The 27,897-nt window shown below is 43.1% G+C and overlaps 1 protein-coding gene across 1 annotated transcript in view; it reads left to right on the top strand.

Annotated features, from left to right (window-relative positions):
* The window catches only part of LRBA (LPS responsive beige-like anchor protein), a 634,690-nt gene that overhangs the window by 228,247 nt on the left and 378,546 nt on the right, over positions 1 to 27,897 (top strand). The window contains exon 37 of the mRNA XM_038755081.1: positions 24,138 to 24,304. Within this exon, the coding sequence (XP_038611009.1) occupies positions 24,138 to 24,304 (167 nt within the window). The remainder of the gene's footprint in view (positions 1 to 24,137; positions 24,305 to 27,897) is intronic.

Genomic DNA, 27,897 nt, shown 5'->3' with positions numbered 1-27,897 from the left:
GTAACCCAGTGCAGTTTCAGCCAGATCCCTTTATCCAACTTAATTTGTCTACAGTTTGTGCAGACAGTAGGCTGTGGAAATGACCAGTCTGTACTTTATTAGGCTGCCATGGGGAGTTGAAATTTATGAATCCTCAAGTTCCGGTTTCATATTTTTACTGCTTCTGTTCTGGAAAGCAAAAACACTTAACGTTTATGGGTAGACAAACTTCTCATCGCTGATAGAGAAATCTGGCCCAGCCAGATAGTCTTGCTTTTAACAACATGATCATTTTTAAATTAAAAAATGCTCTAGGCTTCTGGAGAAGGGGGAAACATAGGCAACATTCAGTAGTAACATTATCTTTCATAAGGTGTCTCGTGTGGAGGTAGCCCTAAAGTTTAACTGAGTTGAAAAAAAGTTGCTATACAGCTGTTGTTCCCTGAGACAAACTCGATATCTGATGTGGTGTGTGTGTAGGGGGGTAGGGATGGGACCCTCTGTGCTGTATTTCCAGTTATAAACTACAGTCCAATGTAAGGCTCTAAGCATGATTGCCGAAAGTTGGCTGATGGTGAAGTTGTCATGACCCAATGAAGTTTAGAATATTCTCCAGTTGCCAAGGAAGAGACTAACTTGGTTTGTATTTTTCTGGGTCTGAAAAATTTAACTGAACGTTTCTCCTGTCAAGATTGCGTGGAGCAGAAATTTTTTTATTAACTTACAGTCTGTTCCACCCAAACCTAAATACAATGATTGCTTTCCCTAAATTACAACCCCAGATCGTAATAGTATTCTTGAGTCCTCATTACTCTATTCCTATACTCTTTCCTCACCTCATCCTGTAGCTAGGCCACTGGATTTCCCCTCTTCTTCTCAGGCATGTGTGGAGATGAGGCCCAAGTTCTCCAAGAATTTTGAATACACTAAAACTAAACCAAGGACTGCCATGGTTGCAGTATTTGCCCTTTGATCGGGCTCTCCTCATTTGTACCTGTCCTGCTTCCCCTTCTATCTAACTGCCTTACTAGATATTCTTTCCATTAGTCAACTAAGCACTCTGACCTTTTTCACAGTTCTCCTTTTCCTGCCGTCATGAGCACTGCAGGCATAGGGCAGTGTACTTGGTTATGGACTTGCTATCCTGTGCTTCTGATCCCCGACCTCCATAAAATTATTTAATGTCAGAGCCCATTTCTTTGTAAGATTTAGGACAAAATAGGCCTTTAAAAATGTGTTCCTAATTGGCAGACTATTTTCTTCCCTCTTTTTATTTTGTGACCTACTGCTCTGGGTCCCTTTCTTTTACACTCCTAGGATGCTTGTCCCCTCACACCACCTCTTTGTGGGTCACAGCCAAACATGCATCTTTAGGTCCTGGTCTGACCTTCATTTCGTCACCTTTTCTTGTGTCCAGGATATCTCAATCAATGGTAATTATTGGGTGCTTACTGTGTGCTGAGCACTACACGAGGCATTTGGAAGAGAGCAATACCTAAGTGTTGATAGACACATCCTTTGCCCAAAAGGAGCTTACAGTCTAGAGCGGGACACACATATGAAAATAAATTACTGATGGGAGAAATGGAGGAGTATAGGGATAAGTTCATATGAGTTGTGGAGCTGGAGATGAGGTGAATAACAAATGCTTAAGAGGTACAGATTCAGGTGCACAGGTGACGCAGAAGGGAAGGTTATTTAGACAACTCCTGATTGTCCAGGAAGCACCTCAAACTCAATAGGTCTAAAGCATAGTTTCTCATCTTCCCCCCCTCGTCCCCCTCTCCATCCCCCCATCTTACCTCCTTCCCTTCCCCTCTGCCCCTGTATATATGTATATATGTTTGTACATATTTATTACTCTATTTTACTTGTACATATCTATTCTATTTATTTTATTTTGTTAGTATGTTTGGTTTTGTTCTCTGTCTCCCCCTTTTAGACTGTGAGCCCACTGTTGGGTAGGGACTGTCTCTATATGTTGCCAACTTGTACTTCCCAAGTGCTTAGTACAGTGCTCTGCACACAGTAAGCGCTCAGTAAATACGATTGATTGATTGATCTTCCTCTCAACGCCCTCCTCCTAATTTTTCCATCTCGGTTGGTAACACAATTTTCCTCCCTGTCCTAGAAAGCTGCAGCTGTGTCATCCTCTCAGTATTTATGCCAATTGCATTTCATTAGCATTGTACTCTCCCAAGCGCTTAGTACAGTGCTCTGCACACAGTAAGCGCTCAATAAATGTAATTGAATGAATGAATGAACGTCCGTCAATTCTAACATTTAACCTGCTGCTAAAACCTGCCAGCTCTTGCTACAAAATACCCTCCGGACCTAACGCTCCCTTTCCACTCCAACAGCTATTACCATGTACGAGCCCTGGTTGTGTTTCATATTGCTTCTAGACTCTTGAATCATCCTGGTGTCAGTAGGTCTCCCAGCCTCCAGCTTCTGCCTTCTTCAATTTTTAAAACACTCCGCTGCACCATGACATTTTCTTGAAGTGTCATTTGGCACACATCTGTCCATCCTTCAAAATCTTTGACTAGCCTCCTGTATACCTCTGCACTTGGCAAAAATTCTCATAATTAACTTTGTCTCCCCATCCTATATAGCTGATTTCTTCACCTACTCCTCCCAAACTAACCTACTAAGTGTACCTTGTTCACTCCTCTCCCACCTTTGCCCCTTTTCTCACGATGTTCCCTTAACCTGGAACGACCTCCCTCCCCAAATCTGACAGAACAGAACCCTCCCCATATTTAAAGCTCTCCTGGAATCCCATCTCTTCCAACAAGTCTTCCCTGATTAATTCCCAGCATCTTAAGTTCTAAAAACCCAAGACCCATCTGTTTAGTTCTTTTCTGTACTCATCGTCAGCACTTATATATATATATATATATATAATGGTACTGAAGTACTTTTTGCCAAGCACTGTACTAAGTGCTTGAGGTAGATACAAGAGAATCAGGTTCCACACTCTAAGAAGGAGGAAGAACGGGTATTGAATCTGTGTTTTACGGATCAGGAAGCAGGCCCCGAGAGCCTTAGTGACTTGCAGGATTAGAACTCAGGCCCTCTGACTCTTTTTCCATTAGGGCATGCTTCTTCAATGATTTATTTGGATAACTCTGTAGATAATTTTATGCCTGTCTTCCAATTAGTGTAAACTCCTTGTCGGCCAGAATTGGCTCACTTCTTTGTTTTGCACTCCCCAGTGCTTCCTAACCTGCACATCACCCTGTGGACACTCAGTAAATGCTGCTATGTACCATTAGCCCCTCCTCTGCCTGGCTTTTAGATTTAAATGTAGCTTTTCTTTTGTATGGATGTTTTGAGAGCCATTAATGAACTCTTAGCTAAAAGACCGATGAACTTTAGCAAGAGTCCTTCAAAACTCAAATCCCTGGGAAGCAGTCTAGAAATGTTCCTCAGTTAGTGGTCACATAAATGCACTAGATCTATCAATAGTATTTCCTGACGCTAACGGTGTGCACAACACTGCGGTAAGCACTTCGGAGAGTACAATTTAACAGAGTTGGTAGACACTTTCCCTGTTCACAGCTAGCTTACAGTTTGAGGCGGGAAAACGATATTAAAATAAATCACAAATCTGTACGGAAGTGCTGCAGGGCCCCTTCCTCTTCTCTCTCAATATTAATACACAGCAGACACTAGGCAGTAAGGAAGCAATGAACTGAATGAAGAATAATCTCTCCCCTTTCTTGCAACACGACGTAAACCTTCAAAGTGTATATTTTAAATTTATCTCAAGGTATCTGGGTAATTGCCTCATGTCAGCTCAGTTCCTGACCTTTTCCGGACCTTGTGACCGTTGCATATCCAAGTCCGTCTTGAGTGATCCAAGCTATCCATATGGGGACTTACCGATTGACACTGATACTTTCCCTGGTGCACCTCTTCATGCTCCATCCTCCCATTTGTTTCTCCATCTGTCTCTCTATCTCTTTGCTCTGATACAGCTCCCTTAATATTCAGTCCTGGATCTTCAAGCAGTGCAATCTCCTTCCTTCTCAGCCACCACTTAAGCAGCACAGAGCCGCTGTCACATTGAAACTGTCCAACAGCTCTTTTATATAACAGCTAAATTAAGGCATTGCTGTGCGTGGAGACACTGGATGCTATTTACAAACTTTGGACTGAGCCAGTTGAAGTCTCAGACGTGCTGCTTTCTTGAGGAACATTTCCAGACTGCTTCCAAGGGATTTGAGTTTTGAAGGACTCTTGCTAAAGTTCATCGGTCTTTTAGCTAAGAGTTTATTGCTTCCTTACTGCCTAGTGTCTGCTGTGTATTAATATGGAGAGAAGAGGAAGGGCCCCCGCAGCACTTAAGTGCAGATTTGTGATTTAATATCATTTTTAGACTGTGAGCCCACTGTTGGGTAGGGACTGTCTCTATATGTTGCCAACTTGTACTTCCCAAGCGCTCAGTACAGTGCTCTGCACACAGAGCACAGATTGATTGATTGATTTTCCTGCCTCAAACTGTAAGCTAGTTGTGAACAGGGAAAGTGTCTTACCCACTCTGTTAAATTGTACTCTCCGAAGTGCTTACCGCAGTGTTGCGCACACCGTTAGCGTCAGGAAATACTATGGATAGATCTAGTGGCCATCGGGTGTTCTCCAGTTTATTTGGGTCTGATTCTTAAATAGACTCAGTTCTGTTGTTTATGCAGACAAGGAGGCTTTACTTGGTATTGATTAATGGAAAGCAATCGGTCTCTTAGTTTGAACCAGTAATTAGTAAAATTAATTAGAAGGAGCAAAATCTCTCCCACTAGGTTGTTATCGTTCGAGAGTCTGAAAGCTGACTCTGAAAATATTCTATATCAGCACATATCTTTAGCCCCAAATAGAATGCGTTTGAATCCATGGAAAGGAATGGATTGCCTAGCACTTTGAAAATCTGTACTTGAAAGTTGGCCAGAGGAATAGTGGTAGTAGTCAGTTGGTATATTGAGCAACTCTCTGAAAAATAAATTAGTGTAATGTCATTTTTCATAACTCTGGTTGTAGCGCCTCAGAAGTTCTTCAATATGAAAGTCAATATCTGATATACCGTAAGTTGTTAAATCGGTTACAAATTAATAATGAGGGTCTTTTGTTTTCTAAAAAATGTGTAATGGGACCCTGACTAGCTAGTAGGAAAATATATTTTCTAGACTGTGACTGTAGGGACCGTCTCTATTTGTTGCCAACTTGTACTTCCCAAGCGCTTAGTACAGTGCTCTGCACACAGTAAGTGCTCAATAAATATGATTGAATGAATGAGTGAATGAATTTTAGCACATAGACGATCAAGAAGGAGAAGCAGTTCAGCCTGGAGAAGAAGCACAGCCTAATGGAAAGAACCCGGGTCTGGGAGTGAGAGGATCTGTGTTCTAGAAACGGCTCCGCCACTCGCTTGCTGTGTGACCTTGGACAAGTCACTTCACTTCTCTGTGCCTCAGTTACCTCACCGTAAAATGGGGATGGACTGTGTCGAACCTGATTGTCTTATATTTACCTCAGTGCTCAGTACAGTGCCTGGTCCATAGTAAGTACTTAACAGATGTCATTTTAAAAAATACAATTTTCCCAAATTAATAATAAGTTAAGCAAGAATATCAATCAATCAATCAGTCGTATTTATTGAGTGCTTACTGTGTGCAGAGCACTGTACTAAGCGCTTGGGAAGTACAAGTTGGCAACATATAGAGACAGTCCCTACCCAACAGTGGGCTCACAGTCTAAAAGAAGACTCTAAAAGAAGAATATCAATTTAATGTCTATTGCACTAAGTTTTGGGGGCAGTAATTAACACTCCTTCCAACACCACATTATGTCCTAGCCTGAGAAGAATTGTGGCTTAGTGTAAAAAGCATATGGGCCTGAGAGTCCTGGGTTCTACTCCCAGCTTCACCACTTACCTGCTCCGTGACCTTGCACAAGTCATTTAATTTTTCTGTGCCTCAGTTTCCTCATCTGTAAAACGGGGATTAAAACCTACTCCTTCTTGTGACTGTGAGCCCCACGTGGGACGGAGACTGTTTCCATCCTGGTTATCATCTTCTCCCCCTTTTAGACTGTGAGCCCGTTTTTAGGTAGGGACCGTCTCTATCTGTTGCCAACTTGTACTTCCCAAGCACTTAGTACAGTGCTCTGCACACTGTAAGTGCTCAATAAATATGATTAAATGAGTGAATGAATGCTTACCAAATACCCCAATCATTATTATTACTACAACTAAGAGACAACAGGAATGTCCCTCACGGAGCTGTTGAGACTTTCGGTGTGTGTGTGAAGTGTGTAAACAGAAGTCTAAATGGTGGCTGTGGACTATGGGGAACCTGGAGAGGGGAGTAGCGATGGCCAGGATTAATAAACAGACCCTGTGTGCTAAAACTAACAGATTCCATGCCTACTTGTGTATCCCACAGCAATTTTTGAATTTTATTTTCTGTTTCCCTTTTAAATTTCGAGTTAATGGCCTCCTAGCAGTGCAAAATATCTCTCCGGGGAAAAGCTTATCCCTCCTAGGCCAGGTTCAAAACTATCAGTCATTCAGTCAGTTTCATTTATTGAGCGATTACAGCCTGCAGAGCACTGTACTTGAGAGAGTACAATACAACGGAGTTGGTGGACAGGTTACCTGCCCACGACGAGCTCATAGTCTAGAGGGGGAGAAAGACATTAATGTAAATAAATTAGATATGTACATAAGTGATGTGGGGGTTGGGGAAGTGGTGATGAGTTTAGGGAGCAAGTCAGAAGGGAGTGGGGAAAGAGGAAATGAGGGCTTTGGGAAGGCCTCTCAGAGGAAATGTGCCTTCACTAAGGCTTTGCAGGTGGGGAGAGTAATTGTAATAGCAAAGGGCTTATTAGAGAGTCACCTTAAGCGTCTCAGCTCTTCTTTCCTTCCAACTGGCTGCTTTGAGCTAAGCAGCTACGGAGGGACATCTGCCATTCATTCATTCACTCATTCAATCGCATTTATTGAGCGCTTACTGTGTGCAGAGCACTGTACTAAGCGCTTGGGAAGTACAAATCGGCAACATATAGAGACGGTCCCTACCCAACAATGGGCTCACAGTCTAGAAGGGGGGGGACGGACAAAAAAAAAAAACAAGTAGGTGTCAATATTCTCAGAATGAATAGAATTATAGCTACATACACATCATTAATAAAGTATAGGAAAGTGCAAAGAAAATAGAGTAATAAATACGTACAAATATACACAAGTACTGTGGGGAGGGGAAGGGGTAGGGCAAGGTGGGGTGATGGGGAGGAGGAGGAGGAGAGGAAAAAGGGGGCTCAGTCTGGGAAGGCCTCCTGGAGGAGGTGAGCTCTCAGTAGGGCTTTGAAGGAAAGAAGAAAGCTAGTTTGGCGGATGTGTGGAGGGAGGGCATTCCAGGCCCGAGGGAGGACATGGGCCCGGGGTCGATGGCGGGACAGGCGAGAACAAGGCCCAGTGAGGTGGTTAGCGGCAGAGGAGCGGAGGGTGTGGGCTGGGCTGGAGAAGGAGAGAAGGGAGGTGAGGTAGGAGGGGGCGAGGTGATGGACAGCCTTGAAGCCGAGAGTGAGGAGGTTTTGCTTGATTTGAAGGTTGGGAGGCAACCACTTGAGATTTATGAGGAGGACAGTGACATGCCCAGAGCGTTTCTTCACAGAGATAATCTGGGCAGCAGAGTGAAGTATAGACTGAAGTGAGGAGAGACAGGAGGTTGGGAGATCAGAAAGGAGGCTGATGCAGTAATCCAGTCGGGATAGGTTGAGAGGTTGAACCAGCAGGGTAGCGGTTTGGATGGAGAGGAGAGGGCGGATCTTGGCGATGATGTGGAGGTGAGACCAGCAAGTTTTGGTGACAGATTGGATGCGAGGGGTGAACGAGAGAGCGGAGTCAAGGATGACACCAAAGTTGCGGGCTGGTGAGGCGGGAGGGATGGTAGTGCCGTGTACACTGGCAGGAAAGTCAGGGAGAGGACAGGGTTTGGGAGGGAAGATAAGGAGCTCAGTCTTGGACATGTTGAGTGTTAAATGGTGGACAGACATCCAGATAGAGATGTCCTGAAGGCAGGAGGAGATACGAGCCTGGAGGGAGGGAGAGAGAGCAGGGGCAGAGGTGTAGATTTGGGTGTCATCAGTGTAGAGATGATAGTTGAAGCCGTGGGAGCGAATGAGTTCACCAAGGGAGTGAGTATAGATGGAGAACAGAAGGGACCAAGAGCTGACCCTTGAGGAACCCCTACAATAAGGGGATGGGAGGGGGAGGAGGAGCCCTTGAAGGAGACTGAGAATTAATGGCCAGAGAGATGAGGAGAACCAGGAGAGGAAAGAGTCTGTGAAGCCAAGGTTGGATAGCATGTTGAGGAGAAGGCGGTGGTCCACAGTGTCGAAGGCAGCTGAGAGGTCGAGGAGGATTAGGATAGAGTATGAGTTGTTGGATTTGGCAAGCAGGAGGTCGTTGGTGACCTTTGAGAGGGCAGTTTCGGTGGAGTGTAGGGGACGGAAGCCAGTTTGGAGGAGTTCTAGGAGAGAGTTGGAGTTGAGGAATTCAAGGCAGCAAGTGAAGATGACTCATTCCAGGAGTTTGGAAAGGAATGGTAGGAGGGAGATAGGGCGATAACTAGAAAGGGCAGGGGGGTCAAGAGAAGGGTTTTTTTAGGATGGGGGAGACGTGGTCATGTTTGAAGGTAGAGGGGAAGGAACCAGCGGAGAGTGAGTGGTTGAAGATGGAAGTCAAGGAGGGGAGGAGGGAAGGACTGAGAGTTTTCATAAGATGAGAGGGAAGGGGTCCGAGGCATAGGTGGATGGGGTGGCACTTGAGAGGAGGGAGGAGAGCTCATCAGAAAATACTGCTGGGAAGGATGGGAAAGTAGCGGAGAGGGTTAAGAGTGGGAGGGATGGAGAAGGGGGAGGGGTGACTTTGGGGAGCTCAGACCTGATGGTGTTAATTTTACTAATAAAGTAGGTGGCCAGATCGTTGGGGGTGAGGGATGGAGGAGGGGGATCGGTGTAGTAGCAGTTGGTATGGACAGGAAAAGGGTGAATTTTAGTGATGTTGTGAAGGTGGAACCGACAGGATTTGGTGACAGATTGAATATGTGGTTGAATGAGGGAGATGAGTAGAGGATAATGCCAAGGTTACAGGCTTGTGAAGTAGAGGATATTGGTGCTGTTTTCAGTGATGGGAAAGTCAGATGGAGGACATGGTTTGAGTGGGAAATTAGACATTCTGTTTTGGACTCAAGTATACCTCTGCAGCTTTCATCTCAATCAACCTTCTACCCCACATCTGTAGTTTGCCTCCACCGTGATGTTCCGCCAGTATCTCAAACTCAGTACGTCTAACATGGGATTACTCATTTGCCTTAAACTCACTGTAACACCACCTCTGCCGCCCCCCCCCCCCCCCAAACTCACAGAAGCCCACAATCCTGGTGGGCTAGACTCAGTCTTTCAGTTCTCATACTCAACCCACTATTGGCTTTTCCTCCATAATATCTCTTGAATCTGCCTCTTCCCCATCCATTTAAATAGCTATCATGCTGGTCCTAATACTATTCATAATATGACTAAATTCTCCCCCTTCTAGACTGTGAGCCTGTTGTTGGGTAGGAACCGTCTCTATATGTTGCCACCTTGTACTTCCCAAGCGCTTAGTACAGTGCTCTGCACACCGTAAGTGCTCAATAAATACAATTGAATGAATGAATAAATTCTCGTCTCCTTACCTCCAGTCTCTTCTCGCTCCAATCTGTTATACGCAGCTTCAAAGATCATTCTCTGTCTTGCCGAAGACCCTTGCCCACATCTCTCTCTCAACTGGAATTCCCTCCCTCTTCATGTGACAGACCACTACTCTCCCCACCTTCAAAGCCTAATTAAAATCACATCTTCTGCCAAGAGGCCTTCCCTGGTTAAGCCCTTATTTAATAATAATAATGGCCTTTAAGTGCTTAGCACGTGCAAAGGACTGTTCTAAGAGCTCCTTCTGCCTGCATCACCTGTGTTTTTGAATCTGTACCTTTAAGAACTTGATATTCATCCCATGCTCAGCATTTATATCTGTATCCACAATTTATTATAATGTCTTTCCAAGCACTTAGTACAGTGCTCTGAGAAGCAGCATGGCTTAGTGGCTTGGGAGTCAGAGGTCATGGATTCTAGTTCTGGCTCCACCACTTGTCAGCTGTGTGACTTTGAGCAAGTCACTTTGCTTTCCTCTGAGCCTCAGTTACCTCATCTGTAAAATGGGGATTAAGACTGTGAGCTCCATGTGGGCAACCTAATCACCTTGTATCCCCTCCAGCGCTTAGAACAGTGCTTCACACATAGTAAGCGCTTAACAAATGCCATCAATTACTTAGTAAGCGCTCAAAAAATATGATTGAATGGATGAAAGACCAGACTGTGAGCTCCAGATTGTAAGCTTGTTGTGGGCAGGAAATGCACAGTTGTTGGGTAACTCTCCCATGTTCTTAGTGCAGTGCACACCGTAAGGACACAATAAATACCATGGATTGATTCTTGGATATCTCTTGGCATACGTTTCGCTCCTGTCCTCAAAACCCTCCGCTGTCTTTCAGTATCCCTATGAATCAAACAAAAACTCTTCACACTTGGTATCAGGCTCCTCATCCTTTCACACCATGTTATATATCTACTCTCTCCCCCCCCTTAAGTCCCCAGTTCTCACTCTTTTCTCCTCTCAAAGTTAACTTCCTTTTACCTCTCCTGCTTTCATCTTCTTGCCCATGCTGTTTCACTGGCTGGGAATTCCCTTATTCTGCAAGCCTGACTCACCCCAGTGCTCCCCAAATTCAGTCCTTCTTAAAGACCTATCTCTTAACCACAAACCTTGAACCTTTCCGGGCGCTTCCTGAGTCATACAAATTTACCAGCAATCAATCAATCACTGGTATTTATTGAGCGCTTCAGCACTTAACAGTTTTTCCCCATCGTAGGAATTTTGGTTACCTGCTATTCAATTGTATATTCTCTTCCTTCCTTTGATTATTCTATTTGTAAATATTTCCATTTCTGTCTCCTCCATTAGAGTGCAAGATCTTGGTTGGCAGAGAATGTATCACTTACGTGGTTTGTACTTCCCAAGTCCTTAGTATAGTGTGTTGTACCAAGTGGGCTCCAAATCCATCAATCAGTCAAATCAATTGTATTTATTGAGTGCTTACTATATGATGAGCACTGTACTAAGCGCTTGGGAGAGTACAGTATAACTATAACAGATACATTCCCTGCCCGCAGCGGGCTTACAGCCTAGAGGACGAGCTTACGTTCCAAATAAATAAATAAATGAATATTCCCACTATTACTACTTCCACTCATCATTTAGAAAATGTAGTATTTCATTTTATGCTATTAGCAGAAATCGTAGTCTGAGGAATCACATTGTATCATATCTTTGTGAGCAGTTACTTCCACAGTATCTTTCCAGTTTGCCACATTGGCATTTAGATGTGTCCCAGCGTGAATATTTTAGCCAGGTGCCAGTGTGAAGACATATCTCCAATAAAGAAAAAATAAAAATAAAACATTAAAGCCAGCAAAGCTTAACATTGCAGACTTCAGCAGATCTAATTTTCAACCTCAGCAGCTTCCTGTTACCTAAATAGTTTGCGAAATAAACTGACCTTGGTTGCTGTGACTCAGTTAAATGATCATTTTATAAAATGTATATTAATACATTTCATTGCATTCTATGGCTGAATGCATGTAGGTATTTTGTTGTCCATTTGTTTACTTTAAATCTGCTTCATTCCCAGTGTTAAAGTTGTTGGCTGGGTAATTAATGTTGCCTGAAATAAGGGTAAATGACGTGATTTAGTAATTTGCAGAGGATGGCCCCCCAAAATCGAATTCCGTGGTAGGTATTCATAGGAAATAACTGCAAGCGCAACATACTGGATTGCTTTCGGATATTTGAGTTGATCATTTCCACTGCTAATGCAAATGTGTGTATATGGAGTAAGGAGATAAGCTTCTTTAAAAGTAATTTTTGTGACAGACTAGCCTGATGAGCGCTTCCCTATTTTCTGGACAATTTTTCTCCTGTTGCATTCCACATTGGCGATATTGAGTGTACAGTCTTACTGATCTTATGCATGATCTTATAAGCATCCCTATATTTTACATGAGAGTTATGTAAATCCTTTACTTTCTACGTATGAGAAACTCTAACAAACTGCAAAACTGTGCAAAAATAGTTCATCAGCAAACATTTAATAAAGATCCACCAAATAAGCATCTTTTGAACTAGTGCTAATCAGACTGTACTCAACAGCATTTAGAACAGTGCTTTGCACATAGTAAGCGCTTAATAAATGCCATTTAAAAAAAGTGAAGAAATGAACTCAATACACACGATACCTAGCTGTATCTTCGATCTTCTAAAACAAAGCGTTTCACAGCATAATATAATGACATTTAGTAATACACTCAGTGTGTTAGTATAAGAATAGGTAAACTATACAATATAGGGCAGTCCATTCTTTTGTGAATCTTACACCCATTCTACATGCTATTTATAATTCTTTTTGTTTTCAAATTGTACTTGTGTCACTGTGCATGTGTAATATTTCCACATAGGCCTTTCTTAGCTGACTTGACTCAGAATTAAGTGCTTCTGCTTCTACCTGCTAGTAGGGTATTGCATGTGAATGCCTTCAATTGTCGGTAACTATTTTTCTGTGAAAAACTCATGGTTAAAATGGTATTAGAGGTTTAGTTACTGTTTAAAAAGAAAAAGGCAGATAGAAAGGCAAATGCCATTATATTATGCTGTGAAATGCTTTGTTTTAGAAAACCGAAGTTTCAGCTAGGTATCTTGTGTGTATCGAGTTCATTTCTTCACTTGAGTACAGTTTGATTAGAACTAGTTCAACAGATGCTTTTTTGGTGGATCTTTATTAAATGTTTGCTGATGAACTATTTTTGCACAAGCACTTTTGCAGTTTGTTAGAGTTTCTCATACCTAGAAAGTAAAGGATTTACATAACTCTCAGCCTGTAATAAAATATGCATTCTGAGTGGTCAATAAGTACTAATGATTACCTGGAGGAAAATGAGGGAAAAGTCCTATTTCTTAAGGTCACATAGTATATGCAGGAAAAAAAAAAGCCCTATTGAAATTGTAGTTTGTCACATCCATTGCCTGTGAGTAACAGGTTCCCTTGCCTCTTCAAACGTTCTTGATTACCGTTGAACTACTTGTTCAGCTCAGATTTCCTTGTTCGTTTGATTAGGGGTTTATTCATTCTTTTAACCAGAGTAGTCTAGTTTAAAAGGGCAGTGTTTCTTTCAACTTCATTTTTAACTTATGTATTTTAGAGTTTGCTGAGACCCATAGGTGTAGTCCGAGCCAAGGTCATGCAGCAAGTATTAGCTCATTTAAAATTCTGATGCGAGAATTTTGAGGGTTTTTGCGATTCAATCTTATGAGCCCAATTCAATCAGTTGTATTTATCAAGCACTGTAGTAAGTGCTTGGGATAGTACAATAGAACAGGCCCATCCCCTGCCCACAGCGAGCTTGCATTTTAGAGAGGGAGTCTATCGTGGGTGTTTTAACCTCAGATTACTGCAGTTCGGTCTTGCCCGCTTCTCACAGTGGTTTAAAATCTGCTCCAGAAGTCTTCAGTTATTTTTAGTACTTGTGTTGCATTGAAACCCAAAAAACATTCTCTGCATATTTGTATTTCTGAAGCAGCTGCTTTAGATTCATTCTCAAAGCACATCCCAGCTTGTCTCATTTTGATTATTTTGGTGTTGACTTTACAAGCTGTTTTTAACGAGGACAAAAAGAAAGAAATACAGTCGAGGAGCCATGTCCTACCATAAATACAAATATAGATTAAAATTCATGCAAGCTGTGGGTTTGGAGCCAAGAAAACATCCAGTGTGCCATGCCTTTGCCACTGGGGTTTTGATTTTATTTGCATTTCAAAATGTCAAAACATGAAGATATTTTTAACACGAGAGCCATTTAACAATGCAACATCGTAGTTGAAAAATTAGCACCCATATTAATCTCCAATCAGTTGCAAAAAATATAGTTTGGAAACTGCAGGTTGCAGAGATAAGAAACGAACACAATGTATCCAGTCCATTAAAACACGAAGAAATTGAAGAGATACTTTGATAAGTGCTCTGCCTGTGTTAACCTTGATGGCTATTATCGGGGGGGATGATGCTATATCTATTTCATTGGCCTAGGCTTTTTTTCCTGCTGAGAGAAATCAATACTTGGAGGCGTTGGATGACAGAGGCATCACTTCAGAAGTGAAGGCGGCTGTCAGACATTGTCATTGGTTGACTTTTGTTCGCTATTGAGGTTTTAAGCTTTCATTTTTCTAAGTCTCATTCAGAAGTCTTAAGATTTCCCTGGGTAGCATTTTTTTTTTTTTTTGAGAACAGACTTTAAACCTGAGGTCAGGGATCAAGTGCAAAGGAGCTCTGAAAGTGGAAGATTGAGGAGACTCTTCATTTACCGAAATGTCCCCGTTTAAAGAGAATTTTCACCCCGGTGGTACAGGTTGTGTCTATATAAGTAATTTTGAGGTGAAGTAAGGCAAGGAACTACCACATTCCGAAAGATTTTCTAAAAGCAATGCTGTGAGTTTACTGAGCTGCAGTAGAGCAGTCGAGTCCTTTTTCTAAAAATATGCCTATTTTGGAGTTTGAACAAAGCCCCTTGTAAGAAGAGATTTAGGCATGACATTTTTGATTAGATGTGATCAACTGAATTTTGGTAAGCTTTCCCACAAAATTTTGAAATGATAATTCTCTTGTTGTCTTGCAATTCAATCAATCAATCAATTGTATTTATTGAGCACTTACTGTGTGCAGAGAACTGTACTAAGCGCTTGGGAAGTACAAGTTGGCAACATATAGAGACAGTCCCTACCCAACAGTGGGCTCACAGTCTAAAAGGGGGAGACAGAGAACAAAACCAAACGTACTAACAAAATAAAATAAATAGATATGTACAAGTAAAATAAATAGAGTAATAAATATGTACAAACATATATACAGGTGTTGTGGGGAAGGGAAGGAGGTAAGATGGTGGAGATGGAGAGGGGAACGAGGGGGGAGAATTCCAGTCTTTTATGCAGTTATACTTGTTCTTACACTTGTGGTTTTAATTATTTAAAAATATAATCACTTCCACGAATTCTAGAATTTACCAAGCAACTTTCTCATGCCTCCTTACTTCCTGGCAAATGATCACTAAACTCCCGGAGATAGAAATTGGGCATATTGCCCAAAACACTCAGCGTAGAGCATGGATGGGCAAAACATGCCCTTCGCCTTGACCTCCATCGATTCACTCTGGCCAACCAGTTGATTTGTGGAGACTGCTGCCATTCCATCCGTGGTGGCCCCAAGTCATCATCAATCGTATTTATTGAGCGCTTACTATGTGCAGAGCACTGTACTAAGCGCTTGCACTGTACTGTCAGCCACAGATGCACTCTGTGTTCCTAAAAACAGTCACTTGTGTGAGTTTCTAATCAATCAATCAATCGTATTTATTGAGCGCTTACTGTGTGCAGAGCACTGTACTAAGTGCTTGGGAAGTACAAGTTGGCAACATATAGAGACAGTCCCTACCCAACAGTGGGCTCACAGTCTAAGGCAGAGACTGTCTATCCTACATTTTATCCAGCCCCGCTTTAGGACAAATCATAGCCGACTGTCGCGCCTGCTGTACCAGCTAAAGAGATGAAATCCTCCTAGGCCAAGGGTCGGCGACTTCCTTGGCCCAGAGGTGGCACTGGCTTAGTGCCTTGTTCTGCCACCATAATAATAATTTTGGTATTTGTTGAGTGCTTACTAAGTGCTGGGGTGGATGCAAGGTGATCAGGTTGTCCCACATGGGGCTCACAGTCTTAATCCCCATTTTACAGCTGAGGGAACTGAGGCACAGAGAAGCTAAGTGATTTGCCCAAAGTCACAAAGCTGACAAGTGGAAGAGCCATGATTTGAACCCATGACCTCTGACTCCTAAGCCCAGGCTCTCTCCACTGAGCCACGCTGCTTCTCATCATCACCAGGGATCTAGACCTGGGTTCAAGTCCCTAATGGCAGGCAAAGCACCTCCTGGGCTGGGGGAGGTGAGCATTAGCTGTCTCAGCCTGGGCCAGAAATTATTCCTGAGGATGGTGGTGATATCACTCAATCGTATTTATTGAGCGCTTACTGTGTGCAGAGCACTGTACTAATATATAGTACAGTGATATGGAACATTCACCCAAGAGCATCTCCTTATTAAACGCTGACTATGTTCCAGGCACTTTTCTAAGCACTGGGGTAGGTGCAAAGTATCCATTTCCCACATGGGGATCACAGTCTGAATCCCCATTTTACAGATGAGGTAAGTGAGGTATAGAGAAGTGATGTGACTTGCCCAAGGTCATTCATTCAGTCGTATTTACTGAGCGCTTACTGTGTGCGAACCACTGTACTAGTACAAAACACAGAGAAGCAGCGTGGCTCAGTGGGACAGAGCACGGGCTTTGGAGTTAGATGTCATGGGTTCAAATCCTGGCTCTACCAGTTGTCAGCTGAGTGTCTTTGGGCAAGTCACTTATCTTCTCTGTGCCTCAGTTCCCTCATCTGGAAAATGGGGATGAAGACTGTGAGCCCCCCCTTGGGACAACCTGATCACCTTGCAACCTCCCGAGCACTTAGAACAGTGCATTGCACATAGTTAGCGCTTAATAAATGCCATCATTATTAGTATTATTACTAAGCGCTTGGGAGAATACAATAAAACGGACACATTCCTGCCCACAACGAGCTCATATCAGACAGGTGGTGGAGCCTGGACTCGAACCCAGGTCCTTCTGACTCCCCGGGCCCATGCTCTATCCACTAGACTGCCTTTGCCTGTCTTGGTATTAGATCAGATTGCCATCTACCCTGTGTTATGGGTCCTAGGACCTCGGTGGAATGGCCTCTAGGTTGTGAGAATTAGGTTATGAGGAACCCCTTTAAAAGATGCATGCCCAATCCACAAGCACCTTTTAAGACCTCCCCTTTGTTCCTTTTTGTCTGATGATAGTTTTGGTGCAGGCCCCAGGCTTGGTTGAATCAAAGCCCCAACTCCCCACCTAGCTGGCCGTCAGAAATCTCCTCAATTATAGTATCTCCCAGCGTGTCTATGGATGGCTCCTTATTAATTGTGGTAGACGTGCCAAGAACTGTACTAAGCACTGGGTAGGTGCAGTGTAAGCATATCGGACAAAGTGCCCTGTCCCAAATGGGGCTCACAGTCTGAGGGAGAACAGGTGTTTTATCCTCGTTTGACATATGAAGAAACGGAGGCACAGAGAACTTGACTTGTCCACGTCACACAGCAGGCGTGTGGTGGACTGGGGCTAGAACCCAGGTCCCGAGGTGCAGTCTCTCAGTACAGTGCTCTGCACACAGTAAGCGCTCAATAAATACGATTGATGATGATGATTCCTTATCCATGTGACGATTCACAATGACTGCTGAGGTTGCCTGGATGAAACTCTTTCCCTTATAGATGTTCAGTTAAGCCCGTGGCTTTTTTCCTCTGAATTACCTGCCCGTCCAACACTGTATGAACCCCACCTGGGCTCTGGGTCCCAAACTGTGTACAGTTGCCGGGGTTCTGAATGGGAGCATCAAGAAACCAGACGGCCTTTTGGATATCAGTGTGGATAGGGGAGGCGGTGCAAGCATTCTGCTTTTTGAAAACTTAAAACTGTAGTAGGTTTCCAAAAAAATAGTCCTTAGCGGCGTCATCATAAGCAAAGCTTTAACCTTGGGCTGAGCCTCCTTTGCTCATCCTTAACTGGGGACGAGTGCTGATGTGAAAAGCACCACGGCTTGCCTTTCCACCAAGGACAACTCCCCCTTGGCGGGCAGGGACCCTACATTGAAGGTGCTTCTCGTATCAATCAGTCAATCAATCATATTTATTGAGTGCTTACTGTGTGCAGAGCACTGTACTAAGCGCTTGGGAAGTACAAGTTCGCAACATATAGAGACAGTCCCTACCCACAATCTATCCTTTCACCTCTGCCTCTCGGTCCAGCTTACTCCTGGGCTAGCAGGTAGCAGTCGTGAGCCCGTTGTTGGGTAGGGATTGTCTCTATCTGTTGCCGAATTGTGCTTTCCAAGCACTTAGTAGAGTGCTGTGCACACAGTAAGCGCTCAATAAATACGATTGATTGAATGAATGAATGGTCCTGGTCTGCACAGTCTCTAGTACTGAATACGATGATGGGAAATAAAGGAGCAGATTGGCTGGCTCAGCCCGTGAGCTTGAGCCTTCTGATCTGGCTGTAGGACCCCACAGAGAAGTGGAAGCCTCGACCGTGCTCCGTAATAATAGTAATAATAACAATTCTGGTAATCGTTAAGCGCTTATACTTTGTACCAGGCACTGTACTAAGCACTGGGGGGTGGATACAGGCAAATTGGGTTGGACACAGTCCCTGTTCTACGTGGGGCTCACAGTCTTATCCCCAGTGCTTGGCCCACAGTAAGCACTTAAATACCATCCGCGTCATCACCCCCATTTTACAGATGAGGTAACTGAGGCACAGCGGAGTGACTTGCCCAAGGTCACACAGCAGGCAAGTGGCAGAGTCAGAATTAGAACCCGTGACCCTCTGACTCTCAGAGCCGTGCTCTATCCACTACATCATGCTGCTTCCCATAGGACTTGGCCACTAAGCCAAGGCTGCCCATTGCACTGGCGGTGAAAAGGTCTACTGAGCTTCAGCTTCGTCTCTGGGCCTTAAATACTGTAGGTTTAATTTTAATAGGTTTAATTTTCAGATCACCGCCCATAGATCTCCATCTGCTCTCTCTTGCGGGTCCCCCAGAGAACAACCACCCCCCGTGGGACAACCTGATCACCTTGTAAACTCCCCAGCGCTTAGAACAGTGCTTTGCACATAGTAAGCGCTTAATAAATGCCATTAAAAAAAAAAAACACGCTACTTACCGTACCCCAGTTCCGTTACTTCTATTAACATATAACAGCAATTATACAGCAGAGTGGTGAGTCCGTACCTGTCCTAGCTCCCACTTGACTTTGAGCCCCATGTTGTCCAGGAACTGTATCTGGAATGATTAACTTGTATATTACCCCAGCATTTAGAATGGTGTTTGACACACGGCACTTAACAAATACCAATTTTTTTTTAAGGGGGCCTGCCAAATGGGATATCAGTCGCTCTTGAACTGAGGTTCTGAAACCGTTATTCTCCTTGGGTAAAAATCCTTGTGATGTTATAAGTTGCCTCCCTCTTCTTTTTCCGTCAGGACACGAGAATTTTTGACGGGTCATTTGAGCAGTAGAACTGAACAAATTCCTTCTTGGTTCCGTTGTTACATTTCTGAGCTGGAATTTGTTGTAGGAGCAGTTACCAGTTCTTTCTGAACGTCCCGGCTTGGTTTGAAATTCACTTTTGTATTTAATAAAATTGCTCGCAAAATCGCACCATTAAGCGATTGTTTTAAAGAGGTACAAGTTCATTACATCTCTTACGAAACATTATAGTTTGGTTTCCATTTTATCATGTTTTAAGGTCAAATGTGACTTCAGCGCTCCACAAAGAGACAGAGATGGATAATCGGGAAAGAATGGCCCTCTAATGTGATTTATATCTATGGATTTTATGTCAGATATGAAAAGTTGCTGTTCAAATTGTAGAAGAGGATCCATTAAAGAGCACTTTAAACCATTTTACTACTTAGCTTACCTAGGACACTTGTTTTTAAGAATTCTGCACTTTAAAGCAAATTTAAAAGTAGCAGCTTAGCAAATCTGTGTGGAGTGCTGGTGCAAAAATATTAGCCATCATCTAGAAGTGCCCACATTGTTCAAAAAGTGTTATTTTTCGGGGGAAGTTGTAGGTGTTGGGAAATCCGATTGTCTGGAACTTGAATTTTAGCTTTTAGGGCTGATACCCCAGCTCAGATTTTATTGAGGCACTTGCAGGGTGAGAAGGTAATTTGAATTGTAAAGGGTGGTACATACTTACCATGTGCATAGTAATGGAGAATGTACTTAGGGTCCTAAGATCTGTGAGAGGGCTTGGAAACAGCTATTTTGAATATCCTTCAAAGTGACAGATAAATATAATTTCATGTTGGTAGGACAGTTTATCAATCGTTTTCCCATGAAAATAATGAAAATGTATCTTTTTTTTATTTTACTTCAAATCTGCATAACCCAGTGTCAGACAGTTTTGATGAGGGAAGTCACCTAAACCTGAATGCATGCACAAACAGAAAAAATGCAGTTAACATTCTCAATTATGTTCATGAAGTATTCTATTGAAAGAGCACTAAATCAACTACAGCATCCCATAGGAAATGCTGTAAAACACATGACTGTGTCCTCGAGATCCAAAGATGGACCAAAAACCACTTTTACAACATAACAATCAAGTCAACGCGGCTCATTAACTTAGATGATCAAATGGTAACGCCTGTATGACCTAAAAAAGATTAAGTTCAAAATATTGAATGTTAGCACATGCATTTTTAAAGCTATTGTCCTCAACAAGAACTTTGTAGGCACTGATTGGATGCACAACAGAATAATAATAATAATAATAATGATGGCATTTATTAAGCTCTTACTATGTGCAGAGCACTGTTCTAAGCGCTGGGGAGGTTACAAAGCGATCAGGTTGTCCCCCGGTGGGGGCTCACAGTCTTAATCCCCATTTTACAGATGAGGTAATTGAGGCACAGAGAAGTTAAGTGACTTGCCCAAAGTCACACAACTGACAATTGGCAGAGCCGGGATTTGAACCCATGACCTCTGACTCCAAAGCCCGGGCTCTTTCCACTGAGCCACGCTTATTACTTTATTTATTTTATTTGTATATATTTATTCTATTTATTTTATTTTGTTAATATGTTTCGCTTTGTTTTCTGTCTCCCCCTTCCAGCCTGTGAGAATCCAAATATTCCAGCATATCTAATCTAACTGGCAGAGTTTAGCTTGTTTGCCATTTGCTACTTGCAACCCAGCTTTACCCAAAGAGCTGCCTGACTGTTGCCTGCCAGACTATAATAATAATAATAATAATAATAATAATAATAATGGTATTTGTTAAGCACTTACTATGTGCAAAGCACTGTTCTAAGCCCTGGGGAGGTTACACGGTGATCAGGTTGTCCCACGGGGGGCTCACGGTCTTAATCCCCATTTTACAGATGAGGTAACGGAGGCACAGAGAAGTTAAGTGACTTGCCCAAAGTCACACAGCTGACAGTTGACAGAGTCAGGATTTGAACCCATGACCTCTGACTCCAAAGCCCGGGCTCTTTCCACTGAGTGGCTTCCCAGCAGGGTGTTACTATTTCATATTACTGGAGATTTGTTTTAGAGTTATGAGGCATCAGACTGTACTTATTTGAGGGATAACTAACTTCAGTGCAAAACACAGCAGCAGTGTGTGCATGTGCATGCCTGCATTGCATGTGTGTGTGTGTGTGTGTGTGTGTGTTACTGCTGTGCAGTGGAACTCGTGTAATCCTGATCCACAGAGTGTGGCACATAGCAAAACCAGCAAGTTTGAGAGTACTCTAAACAACACTGGCATTAAAATTCAACAGCACTATCTTGGAAAAGTAAAGAAAGAAGAGTGTTATAGCGGGGCTTGGCAAGCGTTTGCATATATGTGCTTTTGAAGTGTCTGTTGTTTAAGCAGTGGCAGGTCTAGTGGATAGAGCACGGGCCTGGGTGTCAGAAGGTCATGGGTTCTAATTCCGGGTCCGCCACGCGTCTGCTGTGTGATCTTGGGCAAGTCACTTCACTTCTCTGTGCCTCTGTTTCCTCATCTGTAAAATGGGGATTAAGACTGTGAGCCCGGGGTGGGACAGGGACTGTGTCCAACCCGATTTGCTTATCTCTATTCCATTTAGTACCGTGCCTGACACATAGTAAGCACCAAACAAATATCACAGTTATTATTATTATTATTATACTTTTGACAATAAGCTCCTAAATGTGTGTGAGTGTGGCTGAAAAGACTGATGCTTGACTGACATGCTCTGCTGCATTGTTTGACCTCAAGGATAGATCCTTGGTGTCCGAAGAGTCGTGTCATCCCAAAACAGTGGATAAATCTTGGGCCTGGGATCCAGAGAACCTGGGTTTTAATCCCAGCTCCACTACTTCATCATCATCAATTGTATTTATTGAGCACTTACTGTGTGCAGAGCACTGTACTAAGCGCTACTTGCCTGCTTTGTCACCTGAGACAAGTCAATTAACTTCCCTGTGCCTTAGTTTCCTCACTGCAAAGTGAGTAGTACCTGTTCTCCATCCTACTTAGACCATGAGCCCCGTGGGGGGACAGGGACTCTGTCGGGCCCGATTATCTTGTATCGTCTACCCACACCTTAGAAGGGTGTTTGACCCATAAGCACTTACCAAATACCATTAAAAACAAACCAAAAAAACCAACCAGAAGGCATTGCCTCTGGTTTAGAGCTTTTTTGGGGGCCATACCTCATTCAAAATGAGAGAGGCATTCCAAAACAGGGCTATTCAAAACCCTGGAGAGTGGCTAACCCCTCCTGCCTTAACAGAAAATTAACAATTCGTTAATCAGTTGAATTTATTGAGCTGTTACTGTGTGCAGAGCACCTAATAAGAAGTGCTTGGGAGAGTTCAGTGTTACAGAGTTCTTCGGCACCTTCCCTGCAAACTGGGCACTCACCAACATCTTTAAGCCACCGATTTGCATAGGATTTTTGATGAAGGGGTGGGGAGGGGAGTGTCCCAATATTAAAAGGACAGAGGATGTTGTGTAGTTTGCTCAGGACAGGCCATTCTCTCACCTGGTCTCCTTTGCCTTTGGTGAGGCAGCTGATTAGGATCAGATAGTAGCCTATGTCCATGGGAGAGATTATTTTTATGCTCCCCAACAGCAGCCACTACTCTGCTCAGGCCCACTTTTTACCCGGTTGTTAACTGAGGCAGTTCATCCACCATGCAAGCTGTAGACGTCTTATAAAAAAAATTGTAAGCGTATTTATTCATTTAACTACTTCCTGAAGAGCTGAAGCAGTGCAAACACTCCTGGAAGCATGTTAATTTTAGGCAGAATTGGATGGTGGAAGGGTGGTTGAAATGGGAGGAGGGAAAGCAACAAGACTGATGAAGATTCGGATATTTAGGGATTAACGTGTTCCCACCCAGTGGATCCCCGGATGGCACTTTCCAGGCCTCTGGTGAGAAGCTTTTGTAATCAGTTGGCTCAATTACTTTGCCACAGAAACCTGCATTTCAGACACACATGCTCAGAGTACTTACCTTTACTGTGATCCATGTACTCTATTATGTACATCTTCCCAAAAAATATAATCACTGGCTCTATTTCCATTTTTCCCCCTGCTCCTACTACTTCAATATAATTCTTTGTTGGCCTGTTTCCCCTTTCGATTTTAGATCCTCCGAGTTCAAGTCCCATGTTTTTTACTTTTACTCTCTACTATCCCAAGTGCTTGGTACAGTACAATGGGGACACAATAAATCCTACTGATTGAGATAGTGTTAGTGTTATGGTTACCATTTCTCATTGGGTGGACAACTGCCTAAATTGCTATAAATTAACTGAATCTCAAACTCCCACAATTTTCCTAGAATCGTTTTTGAAGGAAAAGAAAATCTAAGTTGTGGTCCATCTGACGTTATCCTGTGGGTGGATTGAAAGATATATGAGTAAATTTAGCACTTGTGAATAAGCTTGGCCAGAAGCCCTTTTTTAAAATTGCCTGTAATAGGTGTAGTATGAAAACCTTTTATATGAGTTTTCCCCTCCCTGTCTTACCATTGTGGATTCAAGCCTTGAGTTTGGGGGAAAAAAAAAACCAAAAACCTTTTGGGTTTGCTTTGAATGGGAAAGTAGCTCTGAGTGACCTTGAAATTTTCCAGTAGTGGTTTCAATTAGTGCAAATTGTAATAGCTTTGGTGAGAGGAGAATAAAATCTTTTCATTTTTTTAAGCAAGCAAGCATAAATTGTTTAATTTGTGTCATATTTAAAAATATCTCATTTGACCTTGTTTTCAATTGATTTTCTTATTATTTGCCATCTTACAAATTCATAATGAATTTTCTTTTTCCCCCCAAGTCACTGAGTGCCCAGTATTCAGCAGACAAGCGAGAGGATGAGAAGATGTGTGATCACTTGATAAGAGCAGCTAAGTACCGAGACCATGTGACAGCAACCCAGCTAATCCAGAAAATTATCAACATTTTGACAGACAAGCATGGAGCTTGGGGAAATTCTGCACCAAGGTAAAAGAGATGACACCTTTAAGATTTGGGCAGTAATAGTTTCTGGCTGCCCAAGTGTAGATTTAGACGTATATCTTTGTATGTGATCATGTTCAGATGAAAACGGGACATTCCAACTTCATACTTAAAATCCACTGTGAATTTGAAAGGGAAAATTTAAAAATATAAGAAGCATAGTTATGATCTTTTAGGCCGTCGAATTTATAATTGTGCAGGAATTCTGTTTAATACAATTTAGCACTGCAGACTTTTCAAAAATGACAAGCTATTTTAAAGAATATACCAAAATAATATTTTCTCACATTTATGTGTGTGTGTGCCAGACTTAAGGTGTTTTGAATCACAACTAATCTTGGTAAGTTTACACTTTTAATTTCAGCTTTCCCATTCTTTACTACAGCTTTCTGGGGTAACATATTTAACATATTTGCCATGTGGTACTCAACTCAGTAGGGTTCGGAGCTTCAACTACCACCTCTATACTGGTGATTCCCAAGTCAGTATCTCCAGTCCCTATCTCTCACCTTCTCTGCAGTCTCACATTTCCTCCTGCCTTCAAGATATCTCTACTTAGGTGACCTGCCATCACCTCCAACGTAACATGTCTAAAACAGAATTCATCTTCCTACCCAAGTCCTGTCCTCCCAGTGACATTCTCATCACTGTAGACAGCACCACCATCCTGCCTGCTCACAAGCTTGTGACCTGCCATCACCTCCAACGTAACATGCCTAAAACAGAACTCATCTTCCTACCCAAATCCTGTCCTCCCAGTGACATTCTCATCACTGTAGACAGCACCACCATCCTACCTGCTCACAAGCTTGTAACCTTGGTTACCCTTGACTCCTCTCTCTCATTCAACCAACATATTAGATCTATCACAAATCTTGTGGGTTCAACCGTCACAAAACTTGTTAAAATCTGCCCTTTCCTTGCCGTCCAAACTGTTACCTCGTTAATCCAAGCACTGCCTTGATTACTCAGTCAGCCTCCTTGCTGGCCACGCTGCCTCCTGCCGCTCTCCATTCATTCAGTCATATTTATTGAGCACTTAATGTGTTCAGTCCATACTTCAGTCTGCTGCCCGCATCAGCTTTCTGCAGAAACGTTCAGTACATGTCTCCTCACTCTTCAAGGATCTCCAATGGTTGCCCACCCACCTCGAGTTTCTATCTGATGCAGAAACTCATCAAATAGAAACTCCGTACCATTGGCTTTGAAGCACTTAATCACTTTGTCCCCTCCTATATCACCTCTCTACTCGCCTACTACAAATCCAGCCCGCACACTTCCGTCCTCTGTCATCCTAGATCTTGTCTATCTTGCTGCCAGCCTCTCGCCCGTGTCCTGCCTCTGGCCTGGAAAACCGTCCCTTTCCATGCCCAGCAATTACCCTCCCCACTCTCCAAGCCATATTGAAGGCACATCTCCTCCAAGAGGCATTCCCTGACTAAAGCCTCATTTCCTCTTCCCATTCCCTTCTGCATCATCCTGACTTCCTCCCTTTACTCATCATCATCATCGTCGTCATCATCAATCGTATTGAGCGCTTACTGTGTGCAGAGCACTGTACTAAGCGCTTGGGAAGTACAAGGTGGCAACATATAAAGACAGTCCCTACCCAACAGTGGGCTCACAGTCTAAAAGGGGGAGACAGAGAACAGAACCAAACATACTAACAAAATAAAATAAATAGAAAAGATATGTACAAGTAAAATAAATAGAGTAATAAATATGTACAAACATATATACATATATACAGGTGCTGTGGGGAAGGGAAGGAGGTAAGATGGGGGGGATGGAGAGGGGGACGAAGGGGAGACCCTCCGCACCCCAGCCCCAAACACTTGTACATATGTCTGTAATTTATTTATTTACCGTAATGTCTGTCTCTCCTACTAGACTGTAAGCTTGCTGTGGGGTAGGGAATGTGTCTGTGGTATTGTATTGTTGCACTCTTCTAAGTGCTTAGTATGGTGCTCTGCACACAGTAAGCGCTCAGTAAATACCATTGATTGATAGAAGATATGCCGTTCTATATCTGCATGTGTGTATGGTGAGAAGAGCAGCCTTCACATGCATGGATGAAATCCCACTGTTAGTGTTGCCCCCACAGGAGCAGAGGGCGATTAGAAGCCTGGCATCACACCGTTCAAGGCCCTACTGAGAGCTCACCTCCTCCAGGAGGCCTTCCCAGACTGATCCCCTTCCTTCCTCTCCCCCTCGTCCCCCTCTCCATCCCCCCCATCTTACCTCCTTCCCTTCCCCACAGCACCTGTATATATGTATATATGTTTGTGCATATTTATTACTCTATTTATTTATTGATTTTACTTATACATATCTATTCTATTTATTTTATTTTGTTAGTATGTTTGGTTTTGTTCTCTGTCTCCCCCTTTTATACTGTGAGCCCACTGTTGGGTAGGGACTGTCTCTATATGTTGCCAACTTGTACTTCCCAAGCGCTTAGTTCAGCGCTCTGCACACGGTAAGCGCTCAATAGATACGATTGATTGATCACACACCAGAGCTCTGGGACCCACAGGGAACCACCTGGTGACTAGGGCTCTCTCCCACGGTCCCACCTACCACTTAAGAAGGGAGAATAGCCCTTGCAAGAGTGGAGAGTGGATGGAGGGTGGACATCTACAACCGACTCAGCATGTGGGATGGATGGAAGGGTGTGACATTTTGAACCAGAGCTTGGCGTGTCCTTTGTGGCACTAGATCCCAGGGAGTGCTAAGGAGGGGGAACAGGGGTGATGTGCAGGAATTGTGGATTAATGGTGAAACAACTTTAAAAGTTGTGGTAGAATGGTGGTGGTGGTGAAAGCATGTGTGTGAGAGACAGAGAGAAGGTGTGCCTGATTGCTACGTGCATTCGCTAGGGAGGGTCGACATGCCCATTTTACTTTTGCCGAAGTAAAAAGTCGGCTACCCTATCATGGAACCTTATTAATTGTACATAAATGTCTTAGCATAAACATCATCGTCAATCGTATTTATTGAGCGCTGTACTAAGCGCTTGGGAAGTACAATTTGGCAACATATAGAGGCAGTCCCTACCCAACAGTGGGCTCACAGTCTAAAAGGGGGAGACAGAGAACAAAACCAAACATACTAACAAAATAAAAAGAATAGATATGTACAAGTAAAATAAATAGATAGAGTAATAAACATAGTATTTGTTTCTAATTGATTCAGAACGAGAAGCAGCTGGACTTAGTGGAAAGAGCACGGGCTTGGGAAGCAGAGGTCATGGGTTGTAATCTCGGTTCTGTCACTCATCAGCTGTGTGACTTTGGGCAGTTCGCTTTCTCTGTGCCTAAATTACCTCAACTGTAAAATGGGGATTAAGACTGTGAGTCCCACGTGGGACAACCTGATCACCTTGTATCTACCCAAGCACTTAACAAGGACCATTATTATTGTTTATTTGGGAAAAATATGGTAATTGGTATTGGTTCAAGCACCAGTCCCCTTTTTATATTTTATAAGAAAACTGGTTCCAACATACTACGTTTTGACTTGAGACAGTCTTCAGGAATGAACTGTCCAAGTCTTAGAACTACCAGTAGTTTTCCTTG

The sequence above is a fragment of the Tachyglossus aculeatus genome, chromosome 12 (assembly GCF_015852505.1).
Source record: "Tachyglossus aculeatus isolate mTacAcu1 chromosome 12, mTacAcu1.pri, whole genome shotgun sequence".
Lineage (NCBI taxonomy): Eukaryota > Metazoa > Chordata > Mammalia > Monotremata > Tachyglossidae > Tachyglossus > Tachyglossus aculeatus.
The sequence above is the reverse complement of the archived record's forward strand: the minus strand, read 5'-3'. Positions and strand labels throughout refer to the sequence as shown.